The sequence below is a fragment of the Tachyglossus aculeatus genome, chromosome X4, assembly GCF_015852505.1.
Source record: "Tachyglossus aculeatus isolate mTacAcu1 chromosome X4, mTacAcu1.pri, whole genome shotgun sequence".
NCBI classification, from domain to species: domain Eukaryota; kingdom Metazoa; phylum Chordata; class Mammalia; order Monotremata; family Tachyglossidae; genus Tachyglossus; species Tachyglossus aculeatus.
In genome coordinates, this window is record NC_052098.1 from 26,149,325 (window position 1) to 26,167,097 (window position 17,773).

At 40.4% G+C, this 17,773-nt stretch overlaps 1 protein-coding gene across 4 annotated transcripts in view; it reads left to right on the plus strand.

Annotated features, from left to right (window-relative positions):
- The window catches only part of CCDC171 (coiled-coil domain containing 171), a 179,676-nt gene that overhangs the window by 57,785 nt on the left and 104,118 nt on the right, over window positions 1-17,773 (plus strand). For all 4 annotated transcript variants that reach the window (XM_038769913.1, XM_038769916.1, XM_038769917.1 and 1 more), the window contains one exon: window positions 10,195-10,297. In XM_038769913.1, the coding sequence (XP_038625841.1) occupies window positions 10,195-10,297 (103 nt within the window). The remainder of the gene's footprint in view (window positions 1-10,194; window positions 10,298-17,773) is intronic.

The following is a 17,773-nucleotide window of genomic DNA, read 5'->3' on the forward strand; positions in this document are numbered from 1 at the left end:
AGGTCACATAGCAGATGAGTGGTGGAACCAGGATTAGAACCCAGGTCCTTCTGATGCCCAGGCCCATGCCCTATCCATTAGACCATGCTGCTTCCCACTTGGAAGAGCTTGGCAGAGTCCAATGCGACAGAGTTGGTAGACACTTTGCTTGCCCTCAACAGTCTAGAGGTCTGTATCTTTATAGTTTCTATAAAATTCTGTGCCCAAATATTAAAGCTCACCAGGTGTATATACAGCCTGGATCTGGTTTAAAACCAGTACCTTTCCCCCTTGAAAATCAGACCTTACTCAATTTCTTTCAAATTTCAATAGCAACAGCAACAATACAGTAATTTCTCTGCATTTTGTAAAAGGCTATGTGAATAAGCTTCAGAATAGTCACCATATGGTCTACATTTCTCCCTAGTCCAATATTGCAGACTTTGGCAGTGAGCATTCCATTTATCAGGATTTTGTTAACAAATTATCATCAGAAAAGGGAATTTCTCAATATAGCACACAAAACTATCAAATTTTCCAACATGTCTTATGGGAGAGTTAGTTTAGTTTCTTTGGAGCAGCTGCTATGAAGTGATTGTTCCAGAATTATTTTACAATTTCATTGACATTAACCTTTATTTGTGGAGCTCCATGCCTGGTAAAGAAGTGCATCAAATAAATACTACTGCCATATGTATTAGCTTGGGGCCTTCTTTACTTATTTATTCTAATCTTTGATGAATTTATGGTGTTATGTGACTAAACTGCATACTAGACACCTGATTTTTTTCAGTTTATTGATTTCACTGCAATTTTTGTAAATATTTTGCTGTGCGTGCATTTCCTGATATTGTTTCAGTAAGGAGGACAGATGTTCTGTTGTCACAAAAGCACATACTGTATTTTTGGATTGTCGTGGTCACTGCCCCACCTATCCTGCCTCAGGCAATCATTTTTCCCCTTTACGCCTTGAGAGCACTGTTGTATTTCTTTCTCTTACGCTTTTTCTAGCAATTTGCCAATTATTTCTGCTCTTTCGGGTGGACTGTATCCTTGTCATAATAACTCTGTAGTATGTTTGCAAGCACATGGAAAGGAAAACAAACTGAGTGACATATACTCCTCATGTTACAACAATTGGTAATGGGGTGGCTCTCTAAAAGTGGTGGTTTTGAGATGATTGGGACACAAAAAGAGGAGAATGAAAAAGGTGCCAGCACTATGATTAGGAAAAAAATGTAGCAGTATTGAAAAAGATTGCTAGTCATGTATCTGTTTTATCAGTCAAATTCATGTAATCATCTTCAAACGGTATTAGTACTAATAGTATTTGCCAAGCATCTTCTGTGTGCAGGGCACTGTACTCAGCACTTGGGAAAGTACGGTAGAGGTAGAACAAATAATTCCAGCTCACAAGGGACTTACAGTCTAGCAGGGAAAATAGACATAAAATCATTTTCAAATAGAAGGAAGTAGTGCTCAAATAGAGTACGCTAAGTGATACAGACAGAAGTACAACAGGGGGTATGAGTATTAAAGTACTGAGTTAGTGCAGAAGTCCTAAGATGATAGTTTGGGGGGGGGTGTGACCAGAAAGGAAGAAAAATTAGTTGGGCAAAACCATCTGGAGGAGGCGGAGTGTCAAGGGTTTAGAAGATGGGAGAACTGTGGTCTGGCAGATTTGAAGGGAGAGGGATTTTCAAGCCTTCATTCATTCAATTGTATTTATTGAGTGCTTAGTGTGTGCAGGGCACTATACTAAGCACTTAGGAAAGTACAATATAACAATAAACAGTGACATTCCCTGCCCACAGCAAGCTTGCAGTCTAGAGGGGCAGAAGGAAGGGCCATTGTGAGATGATGAGTTTGGGAGGAACAGAGAGTGTGAGATGGAGTACAATAGGAGAAGAAAGTGCATAGGTGAGAGTGAGAAAACTGATGGATTGCCTTGAAGCCGATGGCCAGGAGTTTCTACTAGGGCATGAAAAGCCCCAGAACTGGGGTGGCCATTTGGATGGAGAAGGGAAGATCCAAGAATGGTTGTGGAGGAAAAATCGACAGGATTTAGCAACAGACTGAATATGAGAGTTGAAAGAAGGAGGAATCACTGATAATGCCCAGGTTGACGGCTTCAGAAAAAGGGAGGATGGCGGTGTTGTCAGTTATGAAGGAAAGAAAAGATGCATTCCCTGCCTTCAGTGGTCTTGCAATCTTATGAGGCATTAATTGACAAATATTCTCCGGTTAACAGTGAGAAAGAGGTATTAATAACAGGCACAAGTGAATGAATAAACAAATAAATGCAGTGTGTATTAGGGCATCTACATGCTTGTGAAACATGCAGAAAGAGAATGTTAATAAAACTAATTTCAAAATGATAGGTCCCCTGCTCTTAGAAAAAGGAATATAAAAGCCTACTGTAATGTCTGAGAAACCTAATCGAGTTTTGTTGAGCCGCTAGAAGGCACCAAACTAATATAAACACTGCATAATGTACACTCTAAATTCAACTCTATTTAAAAAGAAAATCATTAAATTCTAAGAAAATGCATTTGAAAAATATAATTTATAGGATCAAATGTATTTGGTACTTTTAACCACTTTACAATTAACAGCATCACAGAAAGTGAACTAATCTTTTAGGCTTCAAGCTACCCTACTGGACTAGAACTTTGTTCCACAGTCTCACAATTGGCTTGCACTTGTAGAAGTGGTTTTAAGAAAACAATACCATGCTAATAATTATATTTAAAAATCTATGCATTTAATAACAATTTAATAAAACTCTAGATACCATTGAATTTCTGTTAAGCCCCATAGTTTTCATATGTACTAGCATACACCGGAGACTCAACAGACCCAACTGGGTCTTTTCAGATTACAGAGAGGTTATTTATATTTACTTTCTTAAACATGGGAACTGTTAGTTTCAAATTAGCCTTATTAGAACATTCTTTGTGCTTTCATCAATGAAGTATTCTTCTTAAGCCTATTACTTTCTGAGAGATGTTTTTCTGCTGCTCAGTGATCGTCACCATTTGAGTTCCAGGAAATGCTATTATTGAAAAGGGAATTCTGTGGCTCTAGAGCTTTTGCTCAAGATATATTTTTCTTCTTAAGGAATTCAGTTTTGCAAATGGCCGTGTATATGGGCAATCAGTTCTCCTATAACATGGGAGTTGTGTTCTCGAAGAACCACACAATTAGAAAAACATGTTTTAATACCATGTGATTGATTCTGTGTGCAATGCACACAATCTTTTCTTCCCCAGACTGCGTCGCCTCCGATCCAGAGAGAGAGAGACAGAGACATACTGCCAGAAGAATTTTCCCTAAATTTGTTGTGGCATTTTAATCAAAAATTCATAGTGAAAGCAACCATTATCTTAGAACTTTCTGTATTTTTTTCTTTGTAAACAATCACACGTCACTGTAGACATCAGTTTATTTGATGACTGTGACATAATATACTCGCCTGAAATGAACTAGTAGCTTTGACTCTATAGGAGACACAGAGAAGTGATTTATCCAGGTTCACACAGTAGGCAGGTAGGAGATCTGGGATTAGAACTCAGGTCTTCTTACTTCCAGACTCGTGCTCTTTCCACTGAGCCACACTGCTTCAAGGCTTAGTTGTTCACTAGACCAGTGAACATTTTCTTTGGTGTTTTTTCCCTCTTAGTTCAGTATTTATTATTAGTAATTAGTAATTCCCATAGGAAAGATTACACTTCAGAAAAATGTCCCCAATTTCCTTCTAAATAGTTCAAGTAGAAGCTAGTTTTTACTCATTATGAGAGGGAGTGAGCCTTATACATCTCCATTGTTGCTGTACAACTCTGAGACATCTTTTTTCTTCTGTTCTTTATCAACTATTCAAATGGCACTAAATATCTTATCAGATGACATTTATATTTCTCATGGGACTATGCTGGATCTCCAAGTTGCTATAAAAGTATTTTGTTTAGGCTTTTCCACAGTTAGGTCTCCAATCAATCAATCCGTGGTATTTATTTACTGAGTGCTTATCTTGAGCGGAGCACTGTGCTAAACTCTTGGAAGACTGATATGCAACAGAGTTAGTAAAGATGATCCCTGCCCACAAGGAGCTCTCAGTCTACAGGGGGAGACCTATTTTAAACTAGATTAGCGATAGGGGAAATAATAGAGTATAGTATGTCTTGGTATTTAACCCGCACTACTTCTGTTTCCAACATCCTGCAAAAATCATGTCTCATGTGCTGAATTTTGGTCTGAAATGTGATTTTCAGATGAGGTGTATTTCACAGTAACCTATCCTGAAGACTTCAGGGTAAAATAATAATAGTAATAGTATTTATTTATTGTTCTTACTGTGTGTAGAGGACTGTGCTAAGCGCTGGGAAAGAGTATACCGGAGGCAATCCTCTCCGGACACAGATCCTCTCCCTCAAGAGGTTCCCAATCCAGGAATACTCGCCATGAAAAGCAGTGAGATATACTGATCATTTCCTGCCAGCTCTCTCACCTTTCTTATTGGAGCTAAAGTTTTAACTGTGTGTCCCTAGCAATGCTCTCATCTTTGACCCATTGCTCATACCTTCCCTCTACCTGGGATGCCATCTCTCCTCACCTTAAACTCCTCCAAGAGGTTTTCCCTGACTGATCCTCCCACCTTTCTGATCATGCCACTCAATCAGCTACTTTAGCACTCATTCATTCATTCAATCGTATTTATTAAGCGCTTACTGTGTGCAGAGCACTGTACTCTCAGGAGGCACAGAACTTGCCCACAACGACCTTACAGTCTATAGGGGGAATGTATATATCTGTTTATTAGCTATCTACTTATTGAGTTGCTTTGGTTTTTCTTCATCTATTCGCTTACCCTTTTATCTATTGTATATTTGGCTATTCATGTAAATTGGCCTTCTTCACTAGATTGGAAGCTTCACTAGGTCATGAATCACATCTTCAACATCTGTTCTCTGGCCCCAAGTGCTAAATACCGTGCTCCGCACATATTAGGTACTCAATATTAGGTACTCAGTATTGCAGCACTTAGAACAGTGGTTGGCACATAGCAAGCGCTTAACAAGTACAAGTATAAATGGAGTTAGCTAATAATGAATAACAAATAAGTGCATTTTTTAAGTGCTCACTGTGTGCTAAGGACTGGTGCTAGGTACAATGCAATAAGATCTCAGAAGCAGTCCCTTGTCCCACATGAGATTCATGGTCTAAGGGGGAGCAATGCAATCAGATCACAGAAGGCGGTCCCTGCCCTTCATGAGATTCACGGTCTAAGGGGGAAGGAAAACAGGCATTTAATTCCCATTTTGCAGATGAGGAAAATGAAGCATAGAGAAGTTGAGTGACTTGAAGGTCACACAACAGGCAAGTGGTGGAGTCAGAATTGGAATCCAGGTTTCCTGACCAGTCCTGTGCTTTATGAAATTTTGAGGGTGGGAAATCCTGTAGCATTTCTTCAGTATTTCATAAATTGAGGAAGAACTTGTTGATAGAGCTAAGCATTAGGACCTCTTTCTTTCTTGTAGATAGGAATGCCATCAGATTTAGATGCCTTAGCATTTTTTAATTGCTTTTGCTTCATGAATGCTTTCCAGAAATGGAGCTAAGGCACACCTTCACACTTTGGCCAGTTTTCCTATGCTTTGAATAGTCTCATCCTCAGTGGGACTAAGCAAATTTGGAAAAGGCGTGTTAAATAAACTGACAATTGGTGCAACTCATTGGTGATGAATTAGCCTGCTACCTTTTGCCTTAGTGTAAACTACAGTAATAGATGCTGGGCATGTTAGCCTGGCTAGAAAGTCTCAGTAAGGGAGATTCTGGGCTCTGAGGCAGCTTTGGCTTGCACTTTTACAATTTGCTGTGCACCAGAATGTTCCAGTGCCTATCGGGGGTTGTTAGACTATGTTATAGAATTATTTGGCTATCATGAGAGTCCTTGGATGAAGCGATCTGGCCACAAGTGGCTATCCCAGGGCTTCATCCAAGACACTTATATTGTGTTGGAGTAGCCAAATGGTAAATGCTTGAAGAGGACAGAAGCAGCATGGCATAATGGAAAGAGCTCAGGCCCGGGAAATCAGGAGGCCTGGGTTCCAATATCAGCTTGGCCACTTGCCTACTGCGTGGCCTTGGACAAGTCACCTAACTTCTGTGCCTCAGTTTCTTCATCTGAAAAATGGAGATTATATACCTATCTCCTTCCCTGCCTTAGACTGTGAGCTCCATGTAGGACAGGAACTGTGTTCTGATCATATTGGGTCTACCCCAGTGCTTAACACAGAGGTAGGCACATAGGAGGTACTTAAATACCACAGTTATCTTCATCCTTTATATTTTATAAACAATTACATTGTCTTATCCTTAACAATGTTAATGTTACAAAAACTGTTATTATATTAAGTTTTTATATCATTTTTGTAATCCCAAAATATAGGAGGAGTTAAGTGGGGATTTAGGTAGAGCAATAAGTAAATCAGGAGAAAGAAGGGGAAATAAAAAAAGAGGTGGGAGGGAGGAAGAGAAAGGTAAGTGGCACTTGAGACTGTCTCATATTTATTGCACACTCCCAAGTGTTGCATACAATACTAGACTGCATGTCCCCTCCTCTAGACTGTAAGCTCACTGTGGGCAGGGAATGTGTCTACAAACTCTGTTATATTGTACTCTCCCATATGCTTAGTACAGTGCTGTGCACACACTGTGCTCAATAAATACTATTGATTGATTGGTTGCAATATATACTTAATCAATTAAGGTAGGCCCCTACCCCCACATCTCAACCATCAAGAAAGATGGATGCTGTAATTACCTGTCTTAATGACCACTGATGGTGAGTTCACCTATGAGAGAGAGAGAGAGAGAGAGAGTGTGTGTGTGTGTGTGTGTGTGTGTGAGAGAAAGAGACTGAAAAAGGCCATTTCAGGACCACAGTCCTGGCCACATTGTGTGCCCAGAAAAACCATCCCTTGTGCTGGCATGTTTGAAGTTTGCAGTGCCTGGTGCTACTTTTGCCTTCTGGTTCTCATTCCTTTCGAAGCTTTTGCTAAAAAAAAAGGCCTTCTCCATCCTTGATTCAAATTAGCATATAGGAATTCCTGTATTGAGTGATTTAAGAATTTTCCAGAGAACAGAAATCGTATTCTGATAACAGCATCCACGATTAGTTTTTGGTCCTCTACTGTGGCTACACAGAAAAGATAGAACAAGATACATATTCTTTTAGACTGTGAGCCCACTGTTGGGTAGGGCTCCCTCCCCTTCCTCCCTCCCTCCCTATTTATTTATTTATTTATTTATTTATTTTACTTGTACATATCTATTCTATTTATTTTATTTTGTTAGTATGTTTGGTTTTGTTCTCTGTCTCCCCCTTTTAGACTGTGAGCCCACTGTTGGGTAGGGACTGTCTCTATATGTTGCCAATTTGTACTTCCCAAGCGCTTAGTACAGTGCTCTGCACATAGTAAGCGCTCAATAAATGCGATTGATGAAGGTGATGATGACTGTCTCTATATGTTGCCAATTTGTACTTCCCAAGCGCTTAGTACAGTGCTCTGCACATAGTAAGCGCTCAATAAATGCGATTGATGAAGATGATGATGACTGTCTCTATATGTTGCCAATTTGTACTTCCCAAGCGCTTAGTACAGTGCTCTGCACATAGTAAGCGCTCAATAAATGCGATTGATGAAGATGATGATGACTGTCTCTATATGTTGCCAATTTGTACTTCCCAAGCGCTTAGTACAGTGCTCTGCACATAATAAGCGCTCAATAAATACGATTGATGATGATGATGATGATGATGATGGAAAAATATCAAACGTGGTACCTGAAATTCTGATGAAGCCAACCATGTTGTTGTAGGACAAATCTTAATAAACTTCTTTGGGTAGCCAAATTTTTTTATTAGTTGTTAGAGCCTAGGTTGACTCATGATATAAAATGCTCTTGATTTTTGTTCTCCCATGCTTTCCTAAATCTTCTCCTGTGCTCTACTGTGGTTGGAAGCTGCAGTAAGATTTTGGGAGCGCATGCGTAACGATGGTGTCCCATTGTTGGTTCAGAAAGAAGAATATAAGCTCCTTTTGTGTAGGGAATGTGTCTTGTGCTTCTGTTGTATTTTCCCTAGCACATATTACCACGCATTGCACCCAGTGGACATTCAATAAATAACATCAGTGGAGAGGGGTGAGATAGAGAAGCAGTGTGGCTTAGTGGAAAGAGCACGGGCTTGGGAGTCAGAGGACGTGGATTCTAATTCCGGCTCCGCCACTTGTCTGCTGTTCTACCTTGGGCAAGCCACTTAACTTCTCTCTGCCTCAGTTACCTCATCTGTCAAATGGGCATAAAGACTGTGAGCCCCACGTGGGACAACCTGATTACATTGTATCTATCTACCCCTGCACTTAGAACAGTGTTTGGCACATGGTAAGTGCTTAACAAATACCATAATAATAATTATTATATTAGTTTTTACCGTCTGCTCTTCCTTCTTGAACAGTCATAATAATTGTGGCATTTGTTAAGCATTTAACTATGTTCAAAGCACTGTACTCAATGCTGGGGTAGATGCAATATAAGCAGATGGGACACAGTCCCTGTCCCATATAGGACTCATGGCTTCCAACTAGCCATGCTACTTCTCGATGGTGGCGATAATGCAAGCATCTCTGAAACCCTGTGACATTTCCTAAGCATTCTAGATGTTGGAGAGGAGCCTGTACAAATTACTAAGCAGCCCATCCTTTCCCAGCTTGTGGATCTTGGTACATATTGCCATTCAATCTGGTCGTTTTCCATTTCTCCTGATTTTGACTGTGGAGTTGCTTTCATTAAGTGCTATAACAAAAAACACATCTTCACCAAATTGGCAAATTATTCTTCGAAGGACATTACCTTGATGGTAGAAAAAGTGGTGTGTTGAGATCATTGGAGTGTTGTGTCGTCGGTTTCTGTCTGTAATGAGGGTGGTCTTCATGGTGCTGTGTGGGCCATATGGAGCCACCATAAAAATGATTTAGGGATGCAGAGAAGACCCTAGTGGGGTTTCTGTCTGTTTAGTTTTATGGCTCTTCAGACTTAGCATCTTCAAACTTGTCTCACGGGCTTCTTAGTTGGTTCCGTATTCCATGGTCTAGAGATGATAAACGTCCCATTTGTTGGGGATGTGAGGATCTGCAAGGTGGTGTTGTAAGCAAAGTGGGCAGGGAATTTGTTTATGTTATATTGTACTCTCCCAAGTGCTTAGTACAATATTTCACACACAGTAAGTGCTCAATAAATACAATTGAGTAAATGAATGAATGATGCTTTGTTCTGTAAGGGGCTTTCCAATCTCGGAGTCATTCTCATCACATTAGTCCTGGTATTTCCTTCTGACAGCACTTAGAACCTTAAAGTCTGTCTGACAGAGAATCTCATAGAGACTCCCATTCATTACTCACAGTAGGATAGGTTCTGATAGGGCTGCTTTGACTCTTTTCTTTCTTTCTTTTTTTTTTTGGAAATTTCTCGTATTCATATTTCTTCTCAGGGAGGTGGTCATTTGGCCTTCTGGATGATTTGGCTGCCCCTTTGAGATTCATTGGCTTTATGGTTTGTAGAAGTTTGGAATGTGTCAGGTGTTTGTCAGTCCAGTGTTTGGCCCCGCAAAGGTTGCCGCAGAAATATCAGTATCTCTCAGGTTTGGCCTTTGGACAATGATGTAATTAATAAAGGCCGCTTCCAAGATCTTGATGTATCCAAAATGTCTCCTACACTTTCTTAGCCATTTGCTTAGGTCTTTAAACATGAGCAGCAATCTCTTGGTGATGAAAATGATTTTTGATTCCATGTAGTTTACTGATGAGTTTTCTTGAGACTAATAAGATTGGTTGCAGATACTCAAGGTTGGTTTTAACTTGGGCGGACATTTTCATGGAAGAGGGAAGCAAGGTCCCTAATTCTTGTTGCTCTCTTTTCCTAATCTCCCTTTGAGGACATAATGCTTCAAAAAGCTGGACTTCTTATGTTATCTTACCTCTCCAGTTGGAGTGATCCTTGGCCAAGTTGTCCCAAGTGTCTGTATTTACTTTAAAAATCCACTGGCTCAAAAATATTTGAAACCCTATGGGTTTACAGTCTTTTTTTTTTTAAACTATACAGCTTTACAGTTAGTGATATTTCCCGTTTTTCTCTCTCCTCTCAAATAATATAAAGGTTAAGAGACACCAGACCGACCTATTACAGACACGTGAAAATGATGCGAAAGAACTGGTATTAATCTTGGACATGTTTCCTGGGTCGACTGAGCGGACATCAGGTTAGTTGAAGGTATAAAATGACAGATGCATCTGTCAATGTTCCAAAGTCACTACATTGTGGGAATTCTGCAGATGCCTCTTGCAGTCTCTCTGCTCAACATGTTTCGATCTGATGACATGGTAAGAGCAGTTCTCACAGCAGTCAGTTGGCCTAGCTGGCTGAGAAAGGGTGACGGAGTGTTGGACCTACTGTTGTCAGCCCAGAACTTGATTTACAAGTGCTGGGATCTTTATGATCAGGCAGAAAAGGGTTCACTTGCTGTGCTTTGAATCCAACCGAGAAAAAAGTCCGTACAGTATACCTGCGAGGGGAACAGATGTTTTGATTGAACTGAGCCAAATTCTGAAGCAACCTTCAGCAACTTAAAGGTCACTTATTCCAAAAAAAGAAAAAAAGAAAAAAAAGGTTATGTAGGACACAGGCTACAACACACTGCTTGTTCAACACTGCTGCTTTCCAGTCAATTGTCATATTCATTTCACACATTTACATTCATGTGCCCTCCATGTAAGTATGGCAAAGTGACATTAGAATTACTTTATTATATTTAGTGTGCTATAATAATTCTGTTAATATCATCTATTGACCAAGGAATTGTATGAACGAGGGAAAAATGTACAATTATGTTATCAAAAGTGAAACAGGTGTCTAACACTATTGCTTACAAGAATATATCAAATATGGTATAGTAACTCTAACATTTTAAAACACCTATTAGTCCATTTTCTACAGTCCTGCCATTTTTCCTTTGGTCTCTTCATATTTTTCAGGAGATGACACTACAATACATTGTTTTAGTGACTTGCCCATTTTGGGTTTTTGCCTTTTTAAAAAAAATTTACACCTACATTTTAAAATGTGATTTCATGGATCTGAAGTAAAAGTGAAGTTTACTTTTCATATTTCTATTCTGCTGAACTACAGTATAGGTTAATTCTCATATTTCTAGTTTGCCTTGTGATCTAATTTAAAAAGTCAGAGCTAATAAAATAGAGATTTTACTAGTCACTTAGTTTGCAGAAATATATGGATAGTATGTGCACTATGGTCCATACTTGCCTTTTTAGCTGATGCTTAATATCTAGATCAATGGCCAATCTGCCACAATTTTTATATCGAGACTTGTTTTGGAACCATATAACTTTCTTGTCAAGATGCCATTGTGTTGTATAATGAAGGGATGTGGCTGTAATAATTTCCCAACATTTAATGACTCAGTGATACCATATAGCTTCAAGACCACGTTGACCCTGGTGGATCGCCCACACTTTCAAATGTGGCGTTTCATAATAGAAAAAAAAATCTCATCACTCTTATTTCCCAGTGTATCTGTTACTCATCTCTGTACAGTTAAATTATTCTGTATGATCAGAAATCCTGGGACTGACTGACTCCGGCCCTTCCTTTGGACCACCCAACATGGGAGTGATAAACTGGACCAGAAGTGAGCCTAGGCTAAACTGGAAGTGGGCCGAGGCTCACTTTCACGAGATGTTACCACAATTGTTTGGTTGCTATGTAGGTTGCTGGGAGGGTAATCCCCACAGTCCAGGGGATTTACTGTATGTTAGAGAGCAAGGTCACAGGTCCAGGCCCCTCAGGGGTCATTTGGAATATTTGGGGAGGGGATTGGCTCATCAGTCAATAGGGGAAAATTCAACCCCCCACCCCCAGCCCCCGGCAGGCCACCCCCCAAGGCCCTTAGGGCATAGCTGAGCTCTCTTGAGAGCAAAGTGGAGAGAAGTGAGGGTGTGAAAGCTGCCTATTGACTGAGAGGGGATGTCTGCCTGCTGCTTGGAGACCCGCCCAGAAGTAATTTTTATGCGGTAATGATTTTCTCTCCATCTAAGCTATACCTGGGTTTAAAAGGAAGCCATTTTGGTCATTATTTTAATTTGGGGGTGATTTTAGACCCTATTTCCTGGTTTATCCCCAAACAAAAGTTTCAGGCAGCACATAGCCTAAGCAGCTGACTTGTTAATCAGGTCTGTAGGTTGGTCCTGGCAGTCTTGATGAACCTCAGATGATGTAAATACTACTTACAAACCTTATCTTTAGCATTCTCTGTTGTGATCTTTTCCTGTTGGTATTTCTAATTAAAACCCAACATTGATCTTGTCTGGCTTGGGAGTTTGGTTCTGTCATAGACACTGGGGTATACGCACAACTTTCAATTGGATCTTGAATGGAGTTCCTAATTCCAAATACCATCCTTTAGTCAGTCAGTCATATTTGAGAGCTTACTGTCAGTCAGTCGTATTTATTGAGCACTTACTGTGTGCAGAGCACTGTACAAAGTGCTTGGGAGACTACAATATAACAGACACATTCCCTGCCCACAATGAGTTCTAAATACAGGATGGCTGATTTTGGTCCCAACTTTGATCCAGGGAGGGAAAAATAAACATGGTCTGTAGAAGCCGGGGAACTATTTGTACCTGGCCCAAACTCCACTGAAAAGACTTCATAATGGCTCAGCATGATCCCATGAATTTGGGATTTGTAGGTCATTGCCTATCCCATTTGGGACTCAACCATTAATTATATCTTTCTTTACCCTCTATATTTCTAACTGACACCCCACCCCACAACCTTTTTCTTAAACTCATATTTATAATAAGAACTGGAGGCCAGGCCAAATGTTGTTTGAGGACCTACTAGCAGGCAAGTGACTCCCACTGCAGCAAATACGGATGAATGATGGTATTTAAGCACTTACTATGTGCCAAGCACTATACTAAGCGCTGTGATAGATACAAGGTAATCAGGTTGGACACAGAATATTTCACCCAATATTCAAATACTTGTATGTAAAAATAGAGGAGAAAAGAAGGGAGCAGGAATGAAGTAACCTCAGTTCAATCACTTAGATGACTATTTTAATATGATCCTTTGGATTTTCTAGTAGTAAAATAGTGTAAACTTCTAGTTTTAGTTGTGGACCATGTCGTTTCAGTTGTGAGGTCTCAGGCCAGGGTGGTGCAACCTGTTAACTCACACGGCTCCTGAGGAGGCTTCCCTTCTGTCCCAGCGCTCTAACAATTATAGAGGCCTCCTTCTCTCAGCTGTTTCAATCAATCAACCAATCATTCAATCAGTTGTATTTATTGAGTACTAACTGTGTGAAGAACATTGTATTGAGTGCTTGGGAGAGTATAATATAATAGCTAGTCCATGGTGGTCCAATCCTTTTAGCATGTCCCTGCCTTTTTTGATTTTTATGATTAATTTTTACTGTGGTAGGGTGGTGCAGAAATTCCAAACACATCCTAAGGATTTTTATTGTCTTCCACACAGGATTTAGGTTTCTTCTCACTTTTCCCTTATTTTTCTGAGTCATTAATCACAGTCTCATGTCTATGTTTTGAAAACTATTTCAATTAAAGCTTTGAACCTACACTCACCAGAAAAATATTTTTCCAGATAAATCTTGCTTCAAGATTTATCTACAATGCTAGTAGGAACTGTAAGCTCATTGTGGGCAGGGAGCGTGTCTACTAACTCTGTTGTATCATACTCTTCCAAGCACTTAGTACAGTGTTCTGCACACAGTAAGCACTCAATAAGTACCATTGATGGATCGATTTGATTAATCAAAATTTTGATGACCTCACCATCCTGGCTTCGGCTATTCATTCAGGATGTAGAAACAATGGAGAAAGTAAATTCAGTATTTGCCACCACTGTCATGTGACTCACCCACCTATTATTCATGAAAGATTTTTGTCTTCTACCTCATTTAAATAAATGAGCCAGCTCTGAATTTGATTCCCCAAGGAGTGCCTGCTATTTGGCAAAAGGTTTGCCTGGACCATTTAGTTCAGTGGGGGTAATTTCTATGTTTTTATTTTCCAAAGAGTATCAATATCAGTTTTCTCTCTTTATCCTTACAACATCCTTCTGAAGTAGCAAATGGTAAAGTTGTTCCCTTTTTACAGATGACAAGATTGAGGCTCAGGGAGGTTTTGACTTGCCCAAGGGGCCAGTAGTAGAGTTTAGGTCTACTAGACCACGCTGCACCAGGTGCCCTGCACAACACACTGTAATATCTTCAATCAATCTATCAGTGGTATTTCTTGAGTGCCTTACTATGTGCAGAGCACTGTAATAAGCACTTGGGAGAGTACGATACAACAGAATTAGCGGACACATTCCCTGCCCAAAATGGGCTTACGATCTGAGCATTGCCTCAATGCAGCTGAGCTGTGTTCCAGGGCCTCGTTATGGGTAATCTTGTTCTGCCATTTCATGTTGAGTAGGAATTGTAGGTGATACTAGCTAAACTACTGTAGAAGCTAGATTGATAAGTCTTCTGTGGTTTGGTCTAGGTCTTACAGCCATAAGTACATTTTTTGGCGGTTACCATAGCCCTGGATGTCATTATTAGCTTTGGCAACCTCTTCTTGGTCTTGCTTGTTGTTTTAGTAGTAGTAATGTAGTGCTTACTTTTTCTAAGCTGGGGTCTTGTCTTATGCTGTCGAGTCATCCCTGACCCATAGTGACTGCATGGACATGTGTCTCCCAGAACGTCCCACTCTCCATATGCAATTGTTTCGGCAGTGCATCCATAGAGTTTTTTTTGGTAAAAGTATAGAAGTGGTTTACCATTGCCTTCTTGCGTGCAGTAAACTCTAGCTTCCACCTTCGACTCTCTCCCGTACTGCTGCTGCCCAACACAGGTGAGTTGTGACTTGTAGGAGATAGCCTTTCACTGGCTAGCCACTGCCCATGCTAGGAATGGAATGGGTATGCCTCTGCTTGACTCTCCCTCCCATAGCCGAGGCTGGTGGAAGACTGGAAACTCTCCAGGTGCCATCCTGAGGGAGAGAAACTGGGGTAGAAAGAAGTTAATTAGGTCAAGTACAGTTCCTGTCCCACATGAGACTTACAGCTCCTAAGTAGGAGGGAGAACAGGTGTTTAGTCCCCATTTTGCAGTTGAAGAAACTGAGGCACAAAGAAGTGAAATTGCTTACCTGAGGTCACATAGCAAGCAATAGGGAGAGCCAGGCTTACTGTGGGCAGTGCATTGTACTAAGCACTGGGAAAGAATATACAGGTGGGAATGAAACATGTCCCTATCCCTTGGGGGGCTCAATGGGGAAAGGGGACTGAGAGATGAAACAAAAACACTAAGACATCACAAAGACAAAAATCACAGATCAGTAGGGTATCGTGACTGGAAGAGTAGAATTTCAGTCTCCTTGTGGCTCAGAGTCCACAGTCACAATTGCAGCCACAGTGACAGCAGCAGCTGCCCCAGCTTTGCTAAGGTTTTGTGGAGGTGACGTGCTGTGGCTCCTTTTCTCTTTCTAGCTGGGATAGTGCAAAGCAGGTCAGATGGAGGTGATGTGGAGGGGCGGTAGTGTGGGATCTTGGGGAGTCAGCATGGCAGTCCAGTAGAGGAGCATGCTGAGGGCCTTGGGGAGGCGGGGAGGATGAGGGAATGGGAGGCACCAGCGGGAGTGGTACAGTCGTCTGGTGGAGAGAGAGGTGTGGCAAATGCTTAGCGGTGTTTTAAGTCCACAGGGCTAGCGGTGCACAGGGCATGTCAGGAGCAGAGCTGGTGGGGAGATGCAATGGGCACAGCAGGCACCCGGGAGAGTTGCACGGCCACCTGGTAGAGAGGCCCCATGAATGGTTAGCAGTGGCTGAAGACTACACAGCTGGTGCTGCACGGTCATCCCGGGAGCTGAGCTCCGGGAACCGCGATGGGGGCGACAGGCTTCCGGTGGAGTCATGAGTCCATCTGGTAAAGAAAGAGGCCTGGGGCACCATCAGTACCATCTTAAGTCCATGCGGCCGGTGGCTTTTTTTTTTTGTTGAATTGCTTTCCACATTGATCTGCCTGTCATGCCACTGATTTTGAGAGGCCTACCTCTGGAGGCACTTTGAAGGAGTTGAGGATGTCCTCCTTGCATCACTGGAAGTGGTGTTTTAATCAGAGTCATTTTCATCAAACCAGTCTTGGCTGTGGTGCCTTCTTGCTCAACCCACATTTTTAATGATTGCCTGAAAGGCAATTATCCATTCTCGTCCTTCTACTGTGGTAGGAGGGAGTGTAGCCTAGGGGAAAGAACTGGATTTGCATATTGAAGCTGAGATTCTGCCACTGATGGGCTGTGTCACTTAAGCTCTCTTTTCGTAGGTTTCCTTATTTTTAAACAGGAAAATAATAGCCTCTCCCTGCCTCAAAGAGCTGTTGTGAGGATAAAAAGCAGAGAGAACTTTTGAAAAATAAGTGCAATATGAATTCAAAGTAGTATTATTGTTCAAGTTGGTCCTTGAAGTTGGAGTTCCTTGCTCCAGAAGATCTGGTGTGATTTTTGTCTGACTGAAAATCTGAGAGATGTTGTTCTGAAGAGGGAAGGCTTCTCAACACTAAGGTGTTTCCAGCACCCAGTAATCACATAAAATAGAATATAGTATTACACATCAAAAAAGGCAATCAGCTCCTCTGGCATTTGTTATTTGTGACCCTGGGCATAGAATGGCATTTCGTTAGCTTAGGTGTTCAATTGTATATGGATTGGCTTAAATTATATTGTGCTCTCGTTCCCAGAATTCTGAGATGTATTATGCTCACTAAGTACCCCAACTCAAAATAAATAAATGTTAATCAGAGCCATGATTTTATTAACAAAAGATTTTGTATAAAATGAAAGCACAGTTTAATACAGAAAATAGTCTGATATGACGCAATTCATAATTATGGAATGATTTGGTTTAAGTTGATGCTTGCTGTAAATATATTTTCTGTATTTTTTATTTATAAACTAACCAAGGACAGTCGTAATTTGAAAATCAAAAGTGAAAATTGCCCAAAGCTCTACAGTCACTGTTGAGTGTTTTAAAACCATGTCTTTTTTTGTTGGTGAAATGGACTGAGTTTAGAAGGTAGGGGAAAAAATGTTTATTAAAAAGAAAGTTTCTGTAGAAATATTCATTAGACTTTCTTTTCTAAAATATGCTAAAGAAAAATATCTGACACCAATAGCTTGCTATTTTCACTGACTCCAAAACAGGGATGAGAACATAGGCTTAGTAGTCATCTATGACTATTTAATCAATGCAAAGTAATTTTTTAAACTGAGGTTGCTTCATTAGAAGCAGTATCTTAAACTACATTCGGCCACGTTTAAGCCAAATAAACTAATTTTTTTTTTATCCTCTAATAGTTTTTAAAGTACCCACTGTATAATGAGTATCAGTTTTGACTATATGGGATGTGTATTTTTGTTTTTTTTTATATGGAATTGTAATTCAACTGAATTTTAATGGTTTAATCATATTTCCAAGATTAATAGAAGATTCTCTGATTGCTTGCTTAGAAATCATTTTAAATTAAGTAGTAAATTAAGTAGAATTAGACCACAAGTTGAAATCCAAAAAAATGCAATGCATATAAAGCAACTTCCAGATATATCCCTTTGGAGCAAGTGTTTAATTATCCCATTGGAAAAACTAGGTAAATGG